Raw genomic sequence first — 17402 nt, forward strand, 5'->3', positions numbered from 1 at the left:
TATAGCTGAAAATTTTAATTTCAGAAAAATTGCTGCAACACAGTTCCAAGCAGTTTATGCCAGACATGCTTTTCCTTGTTTTGATGAACCTGCTTTCAAAGCAATTTTTAAAATACGGATACAAAGACCAAAAGAATACACAACATTAAGCAACATGCCTTTAATTGGTACTGCATCCATGTATGTTTTGTCAAACTGCTTTCTATTATTGTTAATATTATTATAAATAAACTTATTTCCAATATACTTCCACATTCAGAGGATCTTTTGCGAACGACATTTTTGAAGAAAGCGTAAAGATGTCAACCTATTTGGTCGCTTTTATCATATCTGAACTAAAACCGTTAGGCAGTGGGAATATTAAAGTTTGGACAAGAGAAGATGCTATCAGTCAAGCAAAATATGCTCTTAGTATTGCCGCTAAAAGTTTGGAATTTTTGGAATTCACATTTGGACAAAAATATCAGATCCAAAAATTGGACATGGTCGCTTTACCAAAATCTCATTTTGGTGGAATGGAAAATTGGGGCTTGATCACTTATAGAGAATCAGCACTTTTGTATGATCAGGAGGAATCATCAGATGTTATTCAACAATCTGTGGCTGTAATTGTATCTCACGAATGCACACACATGTGGTTTGGAAATCTAGTCACGCCTGATTGGTGGGGATTCCTTTGGCTTAGTGAAGGTTTTGCCCAATATTATCAATTCAAAACAATTTATCAAGTATGTTTGATCGCGAATTTTTAATTTGAATTTAAGTTTGGATCTGAAACTCGTTAAGGCGCGAATCAAAATGAAATTTTTTATTTTAGATCGAACCAACATGGGGAATGGACCAGCAATTTGTGCTAATACAGCAAAATGCTTTTTTGATCGATTCGCTACCTTCTTCAGAACCACTTTCTAGATTTGTTTATAACCAATCAGATATTGTTAATATGGCAGACGGCATTTCTTATGACAAAGGGGCCAGTATACTTCGAATGATGGAATTATCATTTGGATCTGATATTTTCAAATCTGTCCAGGAATCGTATTTGAATGGAAGGTAAGTAAAACTATAATTGTGATGAAGTATCTACATATAACAGGGTTTTTGTAGAGCAGGTAAAACCTGAATATCAGGGAAAAGTCAGTGGAATTTTTTTTTAATGGAAAGTCAAGGAAAGTAGGGAATTTTTGTAAAATGCACTTTAAAAAGCCGCTGAGGATAATAATTTTCAATTTTCAAATTTCGATTTAAAACTGTGTTATTTTATTTATCAAATATTCTATGTTAAAAATCGCACAAAATTAGGATCGTGGTAATTAAATGCTAATGGTCAGAAAAAATACAAAATTAGCTAAGAAAAAATTGGGGAATTTTGAAAAATTAAGTTTTGCGATTATCCTTATATAATATTCTAATATAATATTTCTAGTTAAAAACTTCATTAATTAGTGAAAAATTTAATAAATATTGTAAGTTATCGCTTTTGTTTGAAAATTTAACTATTATGTTGAAAAATCATCTATTTGGGCTGGAAAGTCCATTACCTTCATTTAAAATGAACTTTCTGTTCCAAATTCAAAGTCTTGTCTTGAAAGTTAAGCGGAACTCTTTCTTGGTTAAAAATAATTTTTTTGGTAATGAGTCTTTTTGGTTAAAAAATTTATGTTTTACAAGCATTTTTCTGTTTCTTAAAAAGTTGTAGTTAAAAAATAATTTTTTGTTTGGAAATTTATAATCTTAGCTGAAAATACATCTATTCCAGTTGAAGATTCATTACTTTAGTTGGGAATTCGTCTCTTTGGTTGAAACTTTACTTATTTTATTGAAAATGTATCCTTTCTGATTGAATGTTAAAAGTTAACATTACAGTATGTAGTTAGGTTTTGGTTCTCTTTGCATGAGAATTTAACTTTTTTTGAAAATTCGACTGTCCCTTTTGCTTTACATTTCAAATATTTGATTGTAAATGCCAAATTTTAGTTAAAAATTATTTTTTGTTTTAAAAATTGAACTATTTGGATAAAAATTTATTAAAACAATTACTTTCAAGAATGTTTGATTTTTTAGCTTAAAAATTAAAGTATTTTCTTAAAACTTCATTTTCTTTCTTGGAAAATATTTTTCTATTCAAAATTCCACTATCTGGTTGAAAATTGAAGTATTTTATTAAAAATTAATCTTCTTTACCAAAAATTCAACATTTTTGTTTAAAATTTGTCCTTTTGGATTTAAAATGTATCCTTTATGGTAAAAAAGTCATATTTTTTTAGTTTAAACTAATTAAAAATGTTGATGTTTTAGTTTGAACCGGTTTTATTTGGTTTGTAAGAGATTTTTTGTTATTTTTTTTGTTATTTTTTTGTTATTTTTTATTATTTGAATACTACTCATCAGTGAAAATGAAAAATTGTCTAGGGAAAAAGCCCTGAAAATAATTGTGATCAATGATATAATTATTTTATTTTTGATAGAAAATACAGTACTGGAAAACCAGAGGATTTATTTTCAAGGATCCAGATTAAAATTAATTCGAGACTTGATGCCTCTGTGGACGCTATAATGAACACTTGGACTAAAAAGTCTGGATATCCAGTACTTTCAGTAACTGTGAATGGTGATCAGATCAAATTGAGACAACAAAAATTTTTCTTGAGAAAACTAAATTTGGATTCATCAGTTGAACAAAAATGGTGGATTCCTATTACCTGGGCTTCAAAATCAAATCCTGATTTTTCTATTACAACTACTGATAAATGGATTAATGGTGATGAGGTTATCAGAGTAAAAAGAAATACATCTGATTGGATAATATTTAATATCCAAGCAGCAGGTGGGAAAAATTTTAATAAATTTTCACATTGAATAAAAGTGGATTAAATTTTATCTTTCCACATTCAAGGTTTCTACCGTGTCAATTACGATACAGATTCATGGTTAAGAATAATCAGTACTTTAAATAGTGCAAGTGTTAAAAAGATTCATGTGATAAATAGGGCAACTATTATTGATGATTTGCTTAATCTTGCGAGAGCAAATTTACTGGATTATAGTATCGCTTTGGAAGGACTTCAGTACTTGAAAAATGAAACAAGTTTTTTGCCATTCAAGACAGCTTTCACCAATCTTGATTATCTTATCCGAAGATTTTCTGGACAAGAAGGATTTAGTGTCTTTTCCGTTAGTAAAGTTTATTATTGAAACTATATGCCTATTAATTTATCATTCATATGGGTTCTTAGTGATAAATCTCTAATTTAATCGTTCTTTTCTTTTATTCATTCCAGAAACATGTTTTGATGCTTATAAAAAACATACATCAGCAATTAGGTTTTGTTGATAGACCCAGCGATGATAGACTGACAGTTTTATTGCGTCGCGAATTGAATTCACTATCTTGCAGCCTGGGACTTCAGGATTGTATTTCAAAATCTTTGAAATATTTTAGTAATTGGAAAAATGGCGTCAACAGGCGGTAAGTGTCACAGAAAGTAGACTTCAACGCTCTTGATTGTTATTTTGATTACCTGATCATTTTTTATCATATTTTTTTCTTCAGGGTTCCAAAGAATTTGAAGAGTGTCATTTATTCCACGGCAATAAAATATGGTACTCAGGATGATTGGGATTTTTTGTGGAATCAATATCTGCACACGAGTGTAGTTTCGGAACAAGTCGAAATTATAAATGCTTTAGCATGTAGCCAGGATCCGAAGATATTAGAACAGTGAGTCATTTAATATTTGAAAAGCTCTTTTTCTTAATTATAAACATTTTCAAACTATGTTCGGAAATATTATACTATAATTGGAAAAAAAATCATTTGCAATTTTCCAGATATCTTCGCTTTACCTCAAATCATTTTGATGAACACAGAACCCATAAACGTGATCTCAGTGATGTTTTTAAATCTGTATCATCGTGCAGTTTATTCGGAGCCAATTTCGTTCTCGACTTTGTAGATAAATATCATAGAGATATAGTAACTTTGTGAGTATATAATTAATTAATAACTTCAAAAAATACTAATAAATATATTTCAACGAGGATAAAAGATATTAAGATGACAATGAAAAATAAATGAAACACTTTCTAATTTTAGAAATAGAGGTGATTATGGACAAGTCTCAAGTATTTTATCGGATGCGTCTCAGTTTTTATCAACACAAAATCTGATTGATAAATTTAAACAGTTGATACTAACACATTATATTGATTTCGAACGAATCATGCCTTCATTACGCACAAAACTGGAATTGGCGAAATATGAAATGAGCTGGTACCAAAGGAATTCACATAAGATTATCAGCTGGATAAGAACACGATAACATTATAGCTTCTTCGTATAAATATTTATGAGCATAAGACATTCTAGTTTTATTTTGGTTTGAATAATTTCTTCTACAAAACAGCAGTTTTAACAAAATTCTAAAAATTATAGTCTGTAGATATATGGGCTATTAGGTTTTTCAAGTAAAACATAATATTTTCTCTAAAAAATACTTCAAAATTACATAAAAACGAGGAAAATTTCGTGATATTTTATGAAAATGGGGGAAAATTCATTCAATTAAAATAAATGTAGACATAATATTAAACTCAATATGAAACTCTTTAAATTTTTGAGATTTCAAGACGAAATATGTGGAATTTTTAACAAAATAGTTTAATTTTCAACGAAATAAGATTTTCTGCTGAAAAGATGTATTTTCACCAAAAGAGTTGAGTTTTCAAGAAGAAAGTTATTTGTCTCCCAAGAAAAATGCATTTTTAACTAAATATTTGAACTTTAAACAAAAGATACTCGTTTCAAACAAAGTGCTTGTATTTTCAACCTAAAAAGAAGAAATTTTTCGAAGTTAGTTGAATTATTTTAACCAGAAAAGTTTAAGTTCTTTTTAAAAAGTTTATTTTAAATCAAGATTGACGAACTTTCTACAAAATCCATGCGAATTTTTAACCGAATTGTTTAATTATCTGCTGAAACAGATCAATTTTTATCATAAAATGGAATAGCTGAATTTTTCAGTTAAAAAAATTAATTTAAAAAAAATTTGAGTGTTTAAACAACGACATAAATTTAGGAACGAAAATATGATCTTTAATCAAAGTAGTTCCACTTTCAATTAGTTAGTTAAATTTTCAACAAAAAAAGATGAATTCCCAATGACAAATGTTTTGATATTTTTAACAAAAAAGATTTTTATATTAAATTAAACAAAAAGCAGTACATTTTTAACAAAACAGTTGAATTTGAACCACGAAAGATTTTCTACTATGAATTTACGAGAAAATAATTGAGTTTATTAGCTAAAATGTTAATTTTGAACCAAGACCACTGAATGTTTTAAAGAATAATTGAACTTTAAAGCAAAATTGAGGAAACTTCAATAAAATATTTCCCTGCCATGTATATAAATCAAATATTCAACAAAATATTCAAATAAACAAATATTCAACAAAAGTATTTAATATTTGGCATGAATTTTCAACCAAATAGTCGAACTTTTAAATGGATGAATTTTCAAGCCAAGGATGCAAATTTTGTAGCTAATAGTTGAATAATCGACCCAAAAAATGACTTATTAGCACAATCGTTAAATTTACAACATAATAATTAAATTAAAAAATATATATAATAGTAGACCTTTCAACCAACAAAAAACATTAAGAATAATAACAGGACTTGAAAAAATGTTAAGCCAGAAAGATGCAATTTTTTTAATTCAGTTGAATTTTTAACGAAAGAAGCTCATCTTGAACAAATAAACATGATTATTCTACTTAAGGACATGTGACAAGTGGGTCACGTGATTAGATTCATACCTTACAGTCACTTTTTTTATTTCCCAACTTATTTTCACAGGAAGCGCCATAGCGAGTTAAAAATTTAGGATAATAAATAAGAAGCACTAAGGAAGGCGGGTCTAGTCCTTAAATTTAATATTTAAGAAAAAAGCAAAAAAAATTATTTACTACAAAAAACTTTTTTCATAATTATGCAAATTTAGAACCAGAACCACCATTCTTACTGCTCCTTGTTTACTGTTCCAAATTTTCAACTCTATGTGGCGCTTCGTTTAAATATGAGTTGGGAAATAAAAAAAGTGGCTATACGGTATGAATCTAGTCACATAACCCACTCGTCACATGGCCTTAAAAACTTGAATTTTCAGTTGAAAAAGACGAATTTTCTATCTAAAGAAACAGTTGCATTTTGAACCAAATGCTTGAATTTTTAAGCATAAAAGTCATATTTTTTTACAATCCATTTGAATATTGGTCTAAGAAAGATAACTTATTAACAAAATAGTTGCATCTTTAACAAAACAATGGAATTTTACCTAAGGAGTAGAACTAGTACCCAAGAATGCTTATCTTATTGTGTTATACGAAATTAGTTCGAATGTAAGCGAAAAAACTATAAAAAGGGTAAGTTTCTCGAATATATGAAAATGGGAAAATATTTTCTAAAGAGGAGAAATAAAGGAAAGAGTTTGAAGTATCGTTTCATTATTTTAAGTATTACTTGAGTAATTCTGATAATTTCAATCTCGACAAAAGTACTTCTAAATGCTTTTAAGCGCCTAGTAAAAAGAACTATACTTTCATAATTACAACAAAATTAAGAGGTAGTTTATAAATTTCATCAGAATTTTAACTGAAGTAATTATTACAGAAATATTATTGGATATAAATTTAAATGATATAAACAGTAGCGTGTTGTATACTTATAATTACAAAGCATTTTTTCTGATGTTTCTATATCCGCGACAGATCAGATACAAATGGAAGCTTAAGTGAAGGTTGTAGAGGCATGCAATTGCAGTAGGCAGTCTCGATTTACTTAGTGCAAAAGAGGGGTTTAGAGGTGGTATCTGTGCCTTACATGGTAACATAGGCGGTCCAGTAACTTCGTTATAAGGCCACTTATGTATGATCAGGTTGCCACCATGTAAATTTCCATACACATGACAGTCATAAGCTCAAGATGAAATATGAAATTTTTGATAGACATTAAATATTTCTTCTGAGAATAATAAACACAATTCAATCAATTTTGTACCTTAAAATTATACACTTGGAGAGGTAGAAAAGTGGGTGTAAAGGGAAAGGTGTGCTGCCATTTAAGAAGGAGTAAGCTAAACAAATGTTGAAATTCTTCATTATTTTCAAATAAAATTTTGTTGCAGTAGTAATAGTAGTAGTAGTGCTAACTTTAATAAAAAGGTTTTACGTGTATCAAAAAGATATATTTGGAAAGAGGGAGAATGGGGTGGAAAGGGGCAGGTGTACTGCAATTTCATAAGGAGATACTAAGGTAAAAAAAATATTTAAATCATTCTTTAAGTTCTTGAATTAAGTAAACTTTCCCTGCTGGAATTTGAAAAGAGAAGATTCTTAGTAAAAGTAGTGGCAGTAACCTCAAATAATATTTCAGGATTGTTTACTTTTTCACATTTGATTTCAAAACAAAATATGATATGTCCCAAATTTAAATGAAAATGTATGCATTGCCTATATCATAAGATGTTTATTACTTATTATTATTTATTATTATTCCAGGTGTTACATGTAAAATCTTAAAAGATATCTGTGTTATTATCAGAGAAAAATAGAATTTTTAAACCTCTTTACATACTGGATCGAGCTATGAAATAAATAAATTTCAAATTAAACTATTTATAAAAAAAGATTTTCTCCTTTCGCTCCACTGAGGATTGAACCACAGAACTTCCGATTTCCGGTCGAATTTTTAATTAATAGCTATATCTAGCCTGTGAAGCTTTTAAGAAATTCTGTGAATCTCTGATGATAATACAGATTCCTTGAAAAAATTAACTTGTAATACCGGGCATAATAATGCGTGTATTTCTAAACAAGGATTCTTTTTTTGATTTCTCTAGTGGCTTAATGGGAAAGTACCAAACCGGCAATCGCAAGTTCTATAGTTTGATTCTTAGCTGAGCGAAAATATATGATCTTTTATTTTTAGAAAAAGTTTAATTTGGAACATTCTAACATTTTTTGCGTTAAAAAGAGAATGTTCGAAAAGGGCAAAGAGGGTAAAATTGAGCTCTCTTGTAATTTTTTCCTGTATCAAAACAGCATAAGCGTTTAAATGATCCGTAAAAGATCTCTGTTACCGCAACGGAGAGCCACAATTTGTAGTAAGGAAACACCCCTCATGCAATTCTGTACTCATGTAATAAACATTTCTCTTAGAGTAGTGAATACAATTCAAGGGCCAACTCAGAAATGCTCAATTTTCAAATTAAAGAAGAAACTACAAGGCGGATTAACTCATAAGATTATTTGTAAAGCTGATGACTAATGCTCATTAAAAAAATTTATTAGGGGATAAATCTTACGAATTACGACCTTATGACTTGCGGCACTGTCTTAGCAGTCCAAGGTTTGCATCTTCTGCTGGAGATCGTGTCCTGACTGGCTTTATTGCGGTTTAAAATTTTTTAAATAAGATGTTTTGGTATTCTTACAAAAGAGATACTTTCATTTTTGGATCATAAATAAGATCATTTTTTTGGTATAAATGCAATCGTTTTGTTAAGGTTGATCAGAGAGAACAATTCCTCTTTTTTAAGAAATTAATAGAATTCTATAGGAAAATCTAACTTTTTTGTATTAAGTGCTAATTTTTTACGTAAAAATTTTAATATCATATCTTTGGTTCAGATTTTATCTCTTCTGGTTCAAATTTAACAATTTGGTTAAAAATTTGTTTATTTGGTTTAAACTCAACAAACCTTTGCACACGTTAATGAAACAATCGTTACAAAATTTCAAACATAGAAAAACGGTTGAATCAGCCAATGTTAATTAAATCAATTCAGCTAAAACAGAGAAAATAATCAAAAATCAGTTAAGGAATTAATTGCCTGAAGTGTGGAATGGATTGCGTTCGCGATCGTAAAATATTTAATCACTTCCGCACTACAGGCAATTATTTTTGTGCTGATAATTTTTTCGAATCGTTTATTTATTCAAGTTTTTTCAGCTAACTTTATTAGATTATTGATTGGCTGTTTAACCGGTCTTGTTTGTTTAGAATTTGTTGAACAATTAATTAGACAAAGCACAGACCACTATCTAAAATTTGTATTATTTTTAAGGCAAGTGTTTTGTTGTCATTTTTCTTTTTGAATCAAAAATTTGTTTTTTTTTTGTTCGAAAATTTAGATTATTATTTTTTATTCGTCTTTCTTGGTAAAAAAATAGACTTTTCTGTTCAAAATTTAACTTCTAGATTTTGAAATTCATCTGTCTTCTAAAAAATTCGTCCTTTCGCCTTGAAAAATTAACTTTTGATCACTATTTGCAATGTTTTTTAGTTAAAGGTAATTGTTTTTCTTATTCGATCGTTTTTTGAAAATTCATTGATTTGGTTAAAAATTTAACTATTTTTCAAAAAGTCAGCTTCTTGGTCAGAAATTCAACTATTTGAAGAAAAATTGATCTTTCTTAACAGAAAATTAACTTTTTGGTTAAAAATTTCTTGTAAATTTAACTAGATAGTTAGAAAATTCATGCTGGTAGGTAAGAAATTCTACAATTTGCTTAAAAATTCAAAAAATCTGTTGAAAATTAGACTGTTTTACTTGAAAGTTCAATTATTTGGTTGTAAATGTGATTATTTGATTAAAAATGGAACTTTTCTTGAAAATTCCACTATTTCATTGAAAATTGCCTTTAGCTGTTGGAAATTATTTTTTAGGGGTTCAGAAGTTAATTGTTTTCTAAAACATTCGAATTTTTTTAATTAGCTTGAAAGCTAGACTAATTTTTTTAAATTCATCTCTTTTAGTAGATTTATTTTAAATTTAACTATTATGCTGAAAATGCAATATATTTTGACTTAAAATTTTAGAAAATTAAAGCATTTTATAATGAATCGATCATGGTACCTAGATTCAATATCGATTTAATATATTTAAGGCTTAGTAACTATCAATATTTTTAAGCTATAACAAATGAAGCAGGCCTTGAATTTTCGTAAACACAAAAAGAAAATGGTTCACACATAATAAGATGTATTCCCGCATTAAAAATTATTCTTTATTTATGGAACAATGATTCAAATTGAATTTTACACTTTATTTTTACATTTAATTGACATGGGGATTATTCATTAATCGGCGATACTGGACTGGCGACCACTCAGGAGCTTAAACAACTGACTGGTGATTAGCAGAATTTTTGACTCTGCTATTTATAATTTTTTTCAAGTATTTGGCTACGATTACAGTTAAATATGAAACTTAAAATATAATATTTCTACAATATTAATTGTTATTTATCCAAAAGGTTTTTTTTGTTTTTTAAGATTTCGAACAGCGGTCAAATCGCTTGAATTGGAGAAGACTGACCGTTTTCATATTATCTACTATTATTTTAAACAATTTTTAAATACGTATTTCAGAATACTTTTTATCAAACGAGACAGATTTTCTGTCTTTCAATTTTCCAGGAATTTATAATTCCTTTGTTGCAGTTTCCATAGTTTGTTTTAATTTACAATAAACCCCGGAAAAGAGACAAAATAGTTGGGAATCCCCTGATATAGGTCCACCATTTGCCCCAAAACCGGCACTAACTCTGGAGTTTAGTGTATTTGATTTTCATCTGGATAGCGTCTAATTATTTAGGTATTTCAGTTATCTCGGGTGGTAATATTTAGGAAAGTGACGTAAATGGAGTTAAGAGGGGTAAAAAAGTGGCAGAAACTACCTTAAATAATTTATCTGTGTTTGCTAAGTACCTATAATAAAATATAATCTGAATTATTAGGCATTTCAAGACAGTTTAAAAAATACATCCGGTCCAAGTAGGTTAAGATGAATATAAGATTGCGAAATCAATTCGAAGCGGATACGAGAGCCATATTATTATATTTCTCTCCCCGCGATATATGATTGATCTTCCCGCTGCAAGCGCATCCGCATTCGCGTTAGCAGTTGCCCCTTTGCGTTCAACAAGCGTGTAATGGCCGTAAGAAGCGAGAAGTATGCCGTGTACACAGAAGCACACACATTGAAGAAATACTTCTTGAAAATAAGGAGATAATGCGGAGAAGAACGCGTGTGTTCACCAAGATCTGCAGGGATCCTCTGGCGCAAAAGGCCAACAGGAAGAAGAGGAAGCTGCCAGGCTCAACTTCAGACAGTTCAGATCTTAATTACGCACGAGTCCGTCATCAGCTTTACAATATTTACGCTTACGTCAAGCGCAAGATTTATAGCTTTCCCATGGTGTTTTTACATTTTCATAGATATTTATTTCCTCATTAAATGCCAGTTGATCGATGTGATTCTGAAATCGGATCAAAGGTCATGTGAAAAGCTCTTATACTGATTTCGAATTTTATATTTGGTCAGCAAATTATGCATCAGAATGATTCTATCACAGAAAAAACTGGGGTTTCTATCAGTACCGATTTTCGGTTTTAAAGAAGCTGCAACAAAAAACAACACCTTTTGTTGAAAAGGGAACCCAAAATAGTATTTCTTGAAATGGAATATAATTAACATGAGTTGTGACCATTTTTAAGGTTGTGTTGCTAATTTTCACGGACTGCATATAGTTTTATATCGCCATCTATTCGGATAGCAACGAACTAAAAAGGAACCCTCACAAAGAATCCTTTTCGAATCTCATTTCAAAAGGAAGCCAAATTTTACTTGAGATGAAACTTCATACATTTTTATCAGTACTAAATTTCAAGTATCAATTCTTACATGTCACACCCAAGTCAGGACAATCGACATACACTCTGATACCCGAACTTTCCGAGACATTTACTAAATGGAAAAAATCTGTTCCCAAAATTTCAACAGCAATGTTTTGCACAATATTCAACACAATTGCAAGAAATTTGATCAAGATATGAAAAAGAATAATGGCGAATAAAGAAACTAATTGTTAGCATCACTACCAACGTAATAACTCTCATCTTAAAATTTTCAGCAATGGATAGTTAGAAAGAAATAGTTTATTTTCTTAGTTAAAAATTCCTCTTTTTGGCTTGCAAATTAACTTTCTTACATTATGTTAATGATTTGAAAATTGAACTGTTTTATATAATATTTTTTGGTGAAAAATTTAACTAGTTTGTTAAAAATTTGAATTTTTTAATTAAAAATTCAACAAATACTACAAATTTCATCACATTAGCTAAACAGTGTACTATTCTATTTATGATTAAGATTCATTTTTTTTTATATTGAAAATGTAATTATGTGATGAAATATGTATGTATTTAATTCAAAAATCAAATGGCTCGTTTAAAAATCATTTTTTTTTTCGTTTAAAAATTGTCTTTTTGGTTTAAAAATTCTACTATTTTGGTAGAAAATCAAACTTTTAGGTTGAAAATATTTTTTTTGTATTGAAATTTATCACTTTACTTCAAAATTAATCTCTTTGATTAAAAATGTAACCATTTTTCCGAAAATTCATTTTTTGGCAAAGAATTTTTAAAGATTCCTTTTTTTTTGGACAAACATTACTCTTTTAAACTGAAAGTTACCATATTCTATTTTTTATTGTAAATTAGCATTTTTTAGTTCAAATTGATATGTTTTTTGGTTGAAAGATCCATATAACATTTTTTGTTTGAGGTCCATCGACTCTGATTAAAAATTTAGCTACTTTGATGGTAGTTCAACTTTTTTGCTAGAAATACATTTTTTGGGTAATGAATTATCATCTTATTCAAAAAATAATTTCTTCGGTTATAAATTGAACTACTTTGCTGAAAAGTATTTTTTACCTAAAAATTAATTTGCTAATAAATAATATTAACTACTGTTTAACTAATATTTTACTTGAACCTTCATGATTTTAATTAAAAATTCGTTTTTTTGTTTAAAATTTAAATAATTTATTAAAAGTTCATTTTCTTGAGTAAATAATTCATTTTTCAACTGTTCATTGAACTATTCTATTTGTCGTTGAACATTGGCATTTTTTGGTTGAAAACACAATTTTTTCTAGTTAAATTGAAAATTTTTGGTTGACAATACAAATATTCGGTTCAAAATGAATGTTTTTTGTTTGAAGAGTCACCAATGTGGCTGAAATCATTCCATTTTTTTTGGTTGAAAATTTAAATACTTTGTTAAAATTTAAACTTCTTTGCTGAGAATTCTTTTTCTTTTAATGGACGGTTCATTGTCGTATTTGAAAATTATTAGCTTTGTTTAAAAACACGATATGGTTGAAAATTTAACTCTTTCGTTGAAAATTCGTTTTTCTGTAGCTAAAAATAATTTTTTTTTGGCCTACAAATTGTAATACTTTTCAATAATATTTACTAATAATTTGCTACTGTTTTAGTTAAAGATTTATCATTTAAGTTGAAAGTTCATTTCTTTGGTTGAAAATTTTACTGTTCTGTTGAAAATTTATCTTTTTAATCAGGAATTAATTTTTAACTGAAAAATTAACTATTTCTTTTTTTAGTTCAAAATTCATGTTGTTTGGTTGAAACTTCGTTTTCTTTTTCGTAGAAAATTAATTTCTGAACTGAAAATTTAACTTTGTCATTTGTGGTTAAAAGCGCATGCTTTTTTGTTGAAAATACAATTAAATGGTAGAATATTGATGTTTCTCAGTTAAAACTACAATTAATTTGTAAAAACTTAACCTTTTTTCGGTTCAAAATTAAACGGCCTGCTTGAAAATTAATCTTTTTTAAGGGATAAATTAACTGTGTTTCAAATATTTATGTATTTTGTTGAAAATTCAACGTTTTCTAAAACATTTCCTTTTAGCTATAGAAAATTTTATGTCTTTCAGAAGTGAGAGTCATTAATATTGAGAAACACGTTTAGAAAGAAAAAAATGAATTTGCAACTCCATTGTGATGTATAGCCCAATATAGGAAAACTTAATGTATCCCTTTTCCTGAGATTCCAAATTTTCTAAAATATTCCTAATTTTATAAATATCACGTCCCTTATAGCAAACCTGCGATAAAAAAAAATAATAACAACTGTCACTCCACAGACATGAATGAAGGAAAATTAATTTTGGATCCCCAACAGTGGATCATTTTAATCTGAAGTTAATAATCAGAAAGATATCCCGGGATTGACTGCATCGGCCTTCAAGGAATTTATCATCATTAAAAAATAGTTTGAATGAGATTTATGATATTTTAAGTTAAAATGTCAAAAATCTCATTCAAAAATCTAGGGTTGGCACTTTTGGCAAACCTTTTCGATGCGAAAAAAAAGAGGATCACATTTCACCGAGAGATTAAAATTTCGCTCTAAAAAAAAAGTATAAACACAAATTTAACTGTGGGATTCGTAATGAGATAGAATTGGATGAACTATTCAGGAGTGATGTAGAGGGTCCATTAGATGGTAGATCGTCATCGATTTAATTCATATAATGAGGGACATATATTGAATAGAAACCCGCTGCTTTGTTTGGCAGCCGTGTCGCTTAAATGCGAACAGAACCGAAAAATCCTTTTTTAATGAGTCGTTTTTGGCGACCCGCAAATGTAAATCAGGCTTTAATCCACCGAAAAATCACCGCGACGTCTGGCCTCTTCTCAAGTCTTGTCGGACACGGACTCTTCTTCTTTCAGCTTCGCCTTCTCGTGGTTAATTGCTCTTGCTCATTTACATAGAGGATCTGGTACCAACTCCCTACCATTTCAGCGTATCGCTCGGACCGGACAGATCACTGCCAGCAGAATATTATGCACTGTACATTCCATGGAATCTGTAATAGCTCTTATTATAGCCATGGAGAACAGAAGCTCTAAAATCTAATCGTTTTAGCTTATCTTTTACAGGAGTGGATTTTAGTGAAATAATATTTGAATAATACATGTTTTATCAAATTAATGCAAGATAATTCAATATTTACAAAAATTAATAGAAGAAATAATCTCGTATCTCAGCAATCTCAATAGTGATTTATTGATTTCCTTAGAAACACAATAATTTATTTGAAAATTGTTTATTTAATAATAGTTTTTTAAAAGATTTATTTTATTGGTCTCTCGTTAGGTAAAAGTTGCAATACTTTATTCAATAGAAATGTTTTAGAGCTCATTTTATTCCATAAAAAATTCTCTATAAATCTCTTTGGTACGCTTTTATTCAGAAAATTTCATTTCACAAAAACATTGTTTATACAAAATAAAAATTGCACAATTCCTTAATTAAAATTTTTTAATAAAAAGGTACTAAAATTCTTTCAAAAATAAAATGAACCCTATAGCATTACATTTCAATAGGAATTGCCACTTTAAGTAAAAGGTACGCAAAAAAATACATAAGACTGAATAACTATTATTGAATAATCAGTTTTAAGCTGAATTTTTTTTCTAAAGTTCGCTTTCAATTCTGTTCCAGAATTAATTACGTTTAAGTATGAGAATTTTTTTCCTCAATTTTATCAAACAATATTAACAATGCTCATTTTTTATTCTCAAATAAATAATGAACAATTCCAAAATTTCTGTGATTTCTCTTAATTATAATCTACATGATACGAAATTAAAAATTTTTTTAAATTCTTAATTTCCCATCATTGTTTGATCAAAAATTTGAATGAATGACTCATTTTTAAGATTACAAGCAGTAAAAATTGATTGAAATACTAGTTGTTATTTGCAGATTTTTCAGTGGGGAAATTTGCTGAAGTTTTAGTGGATGAAAATTATAATGGACTTTTTTAACTTTCTTTGAATTCTTGACAAATGGTTCACTAAAATAATTAAATCATTAAATCCTGAGTTTTACTGCATAACGTCAATGAGAATTAAACTGTAAATCAATAATATTTAATAATTAATAAGTGAAAATTATTCTTAATTTGATCAGGAAACTATTTTTACCCATTTCAATCTCTAATATTTTAATGATGCAAATTTAGAGTATTTATTAAATCTTTCTTTAAAAAATATCCAACAATGAAATTGGTTATTTAAGAATAGTTACTTGAATTTTTGTATTTCCCTGGCTGTTAAAAAGCCATATATTTTGAGCTTTATTATCAATGGCTAATCTTACTTCTTGCAAGATTCTTCTCAACTATGTCTGGCTGATTTTTGATAAAAACTAGCATACATTTAAAAAATTATTTGTTTGCAGAAATAATAACTCAAAGTTAAAATTCCATAAGTGAAAAAAATCCCTCTCCATTTTCTAGAAAGCTAATATTATTTTTTAATTAAGCTTTTATTGTATCGATTTAGCAACTTAATAGTTAAAAAATTAATTCTATTGTTTTTAGTTGAAAATTGGATTATGTATCTTTTTTATTTATTTTTCATTTTTTATCATTAATTGTAGCTTTTAGCTACATTAAACCAATAAAACACAAAAATCGAAATAAATTTGGTTAAATAAATCATTTTAAGCTGAACCATTTTTCCTGAGGTAGGCTTAGATTTCTTCTTCAAAATTCGCTGCAATTAATAATAGGTCTAGTTTTGTTGATTTTGCAAATCATTCTAAGGTTTAGATTAATTTTTAAATCGTGTGTATGTAGATTTTTTTTTAATGATTGCATAGTTTTAAACATCTCAATTACTTTGTTGATATTGTAAAACTAAAAATGATAATGATATAATTTTTTCAAAGCTCAAATTGATCTTAAAATTAACAGAACAAATTATACAATATATTGATATTCCTTAATCTCTTTTTTTATACATGATGATTATTTTTTAACTGATGAATTATGCTTTAAATGAGAATTATGTTCCTTTTTTCTTTGCCAACAAACTTTCTGTCTTTAATTTTCCATATTGGTTTAGTGTCAAATTCATGTCAGTGTCTTTAGTAATGTTTTTTAGGCTAAATAATATAAAAATTAGATTTATTTAATAGTAATAATACAAATACAAATGAATAGTAAAGTTGTACATTTTAATACTCTAATTTAAGCATTAACTTTCATCTTTAAATTTGCAATATTTGAATTAAGTGAAAATATTATTATTATTATTATTACACCATTAAGCCATTTCCCTTTCGGGGTATTCGTGAGTCACTCGTCAGGGGAAAGGAGTAGTGTATGGAAGGGATAGAGATTTTTAAGATTGGTCCAGAATTCTCGTGCTATTTAAGTAAATAACACGTTCGTTCCGCAACACTGCTCCGACCCAGGTTGCTGATCAATCTCTCTAGCAATCACCCCAAGCGAAGAACCTCACGAAGTCGTTATGTAAGGTTCCCCACTTGGGTCCAATAATAGCCAAGGCCTTTGTTTCAGGCGTCATTCACTTTTATGACACTCTTTTTATTAACTATTTGCCTTCTCTTCTAAGTAGGGTCTCATTCACACATTCTAACCATTCTTTCCGCGGTCTACCTCTGGGCACGTTGCCAATTACTTTACCTTGATACACTTGTTTCGTT

General features: G+C 28.4%; 2 protein-coding genes across 2 annotated transcripts in view; one reads left to right on the forward strand and one right to left on the reverse strand.

The window, feature by feature from the left end:
• LOC117169544 (aminopeptidase Ey-like) overlaps positions 1-4435 on the forward strand; it is a 5162-nt gene extending 727 nt beyond the window's left edge. Inside the window, exons 3-11 of the mRNA XM_033355965.1 lie at positions 25-180; positions 260-728; positions 818-1053; positions 2469-2827; positions 2897-3174; positions 3282-3469; positions 3554-3721; positions 3832-3984; positions 4097-4435. Coding sequence (XP_033211856.1) covers positions 25-180; positions 260-728; positions 818-1053; positions 2469-2827; positions 2897-3174; positions 3282-3469; positions 3554-3721; positions 3832-3984; positions 4097-4322 — 2233 coding nt within the window. The 3' untranslated portion in view covers positions 4323-4435. The remainder of the gene's footprint in view (positions 1-24; positions 181-259; positions 729-817; positions 1054-2468; positions 2828-2896; positions 3175-3281; positions 3470-3553; positions 3722-3831; positions 3985-4096) is intronic.
• Positions 1-17402, reverse strand: part of LOC117169543 (agrin-like) — an 818564-nt gene that overhangs the window by 688383 nt on the left and 112779 nt on the right. The window lies entirely within an intron of this gene.

Source organism: Belonocnema kinseyi, chromosome 3 (assembly GCF_010883055.1).
Source record: "Belonocnema kinseyi isolate 2016_QV_RU_SX_M_011 chromosome 3, B_treatae_v1, whole genome shotgun sequence".
Lineage (NCBI taxonomy): Eukaryota > Metazoa > Arthropoda > Insecta > Hymenoptera > Cynipidae > Belonocnema > Belonocnema kinseyi.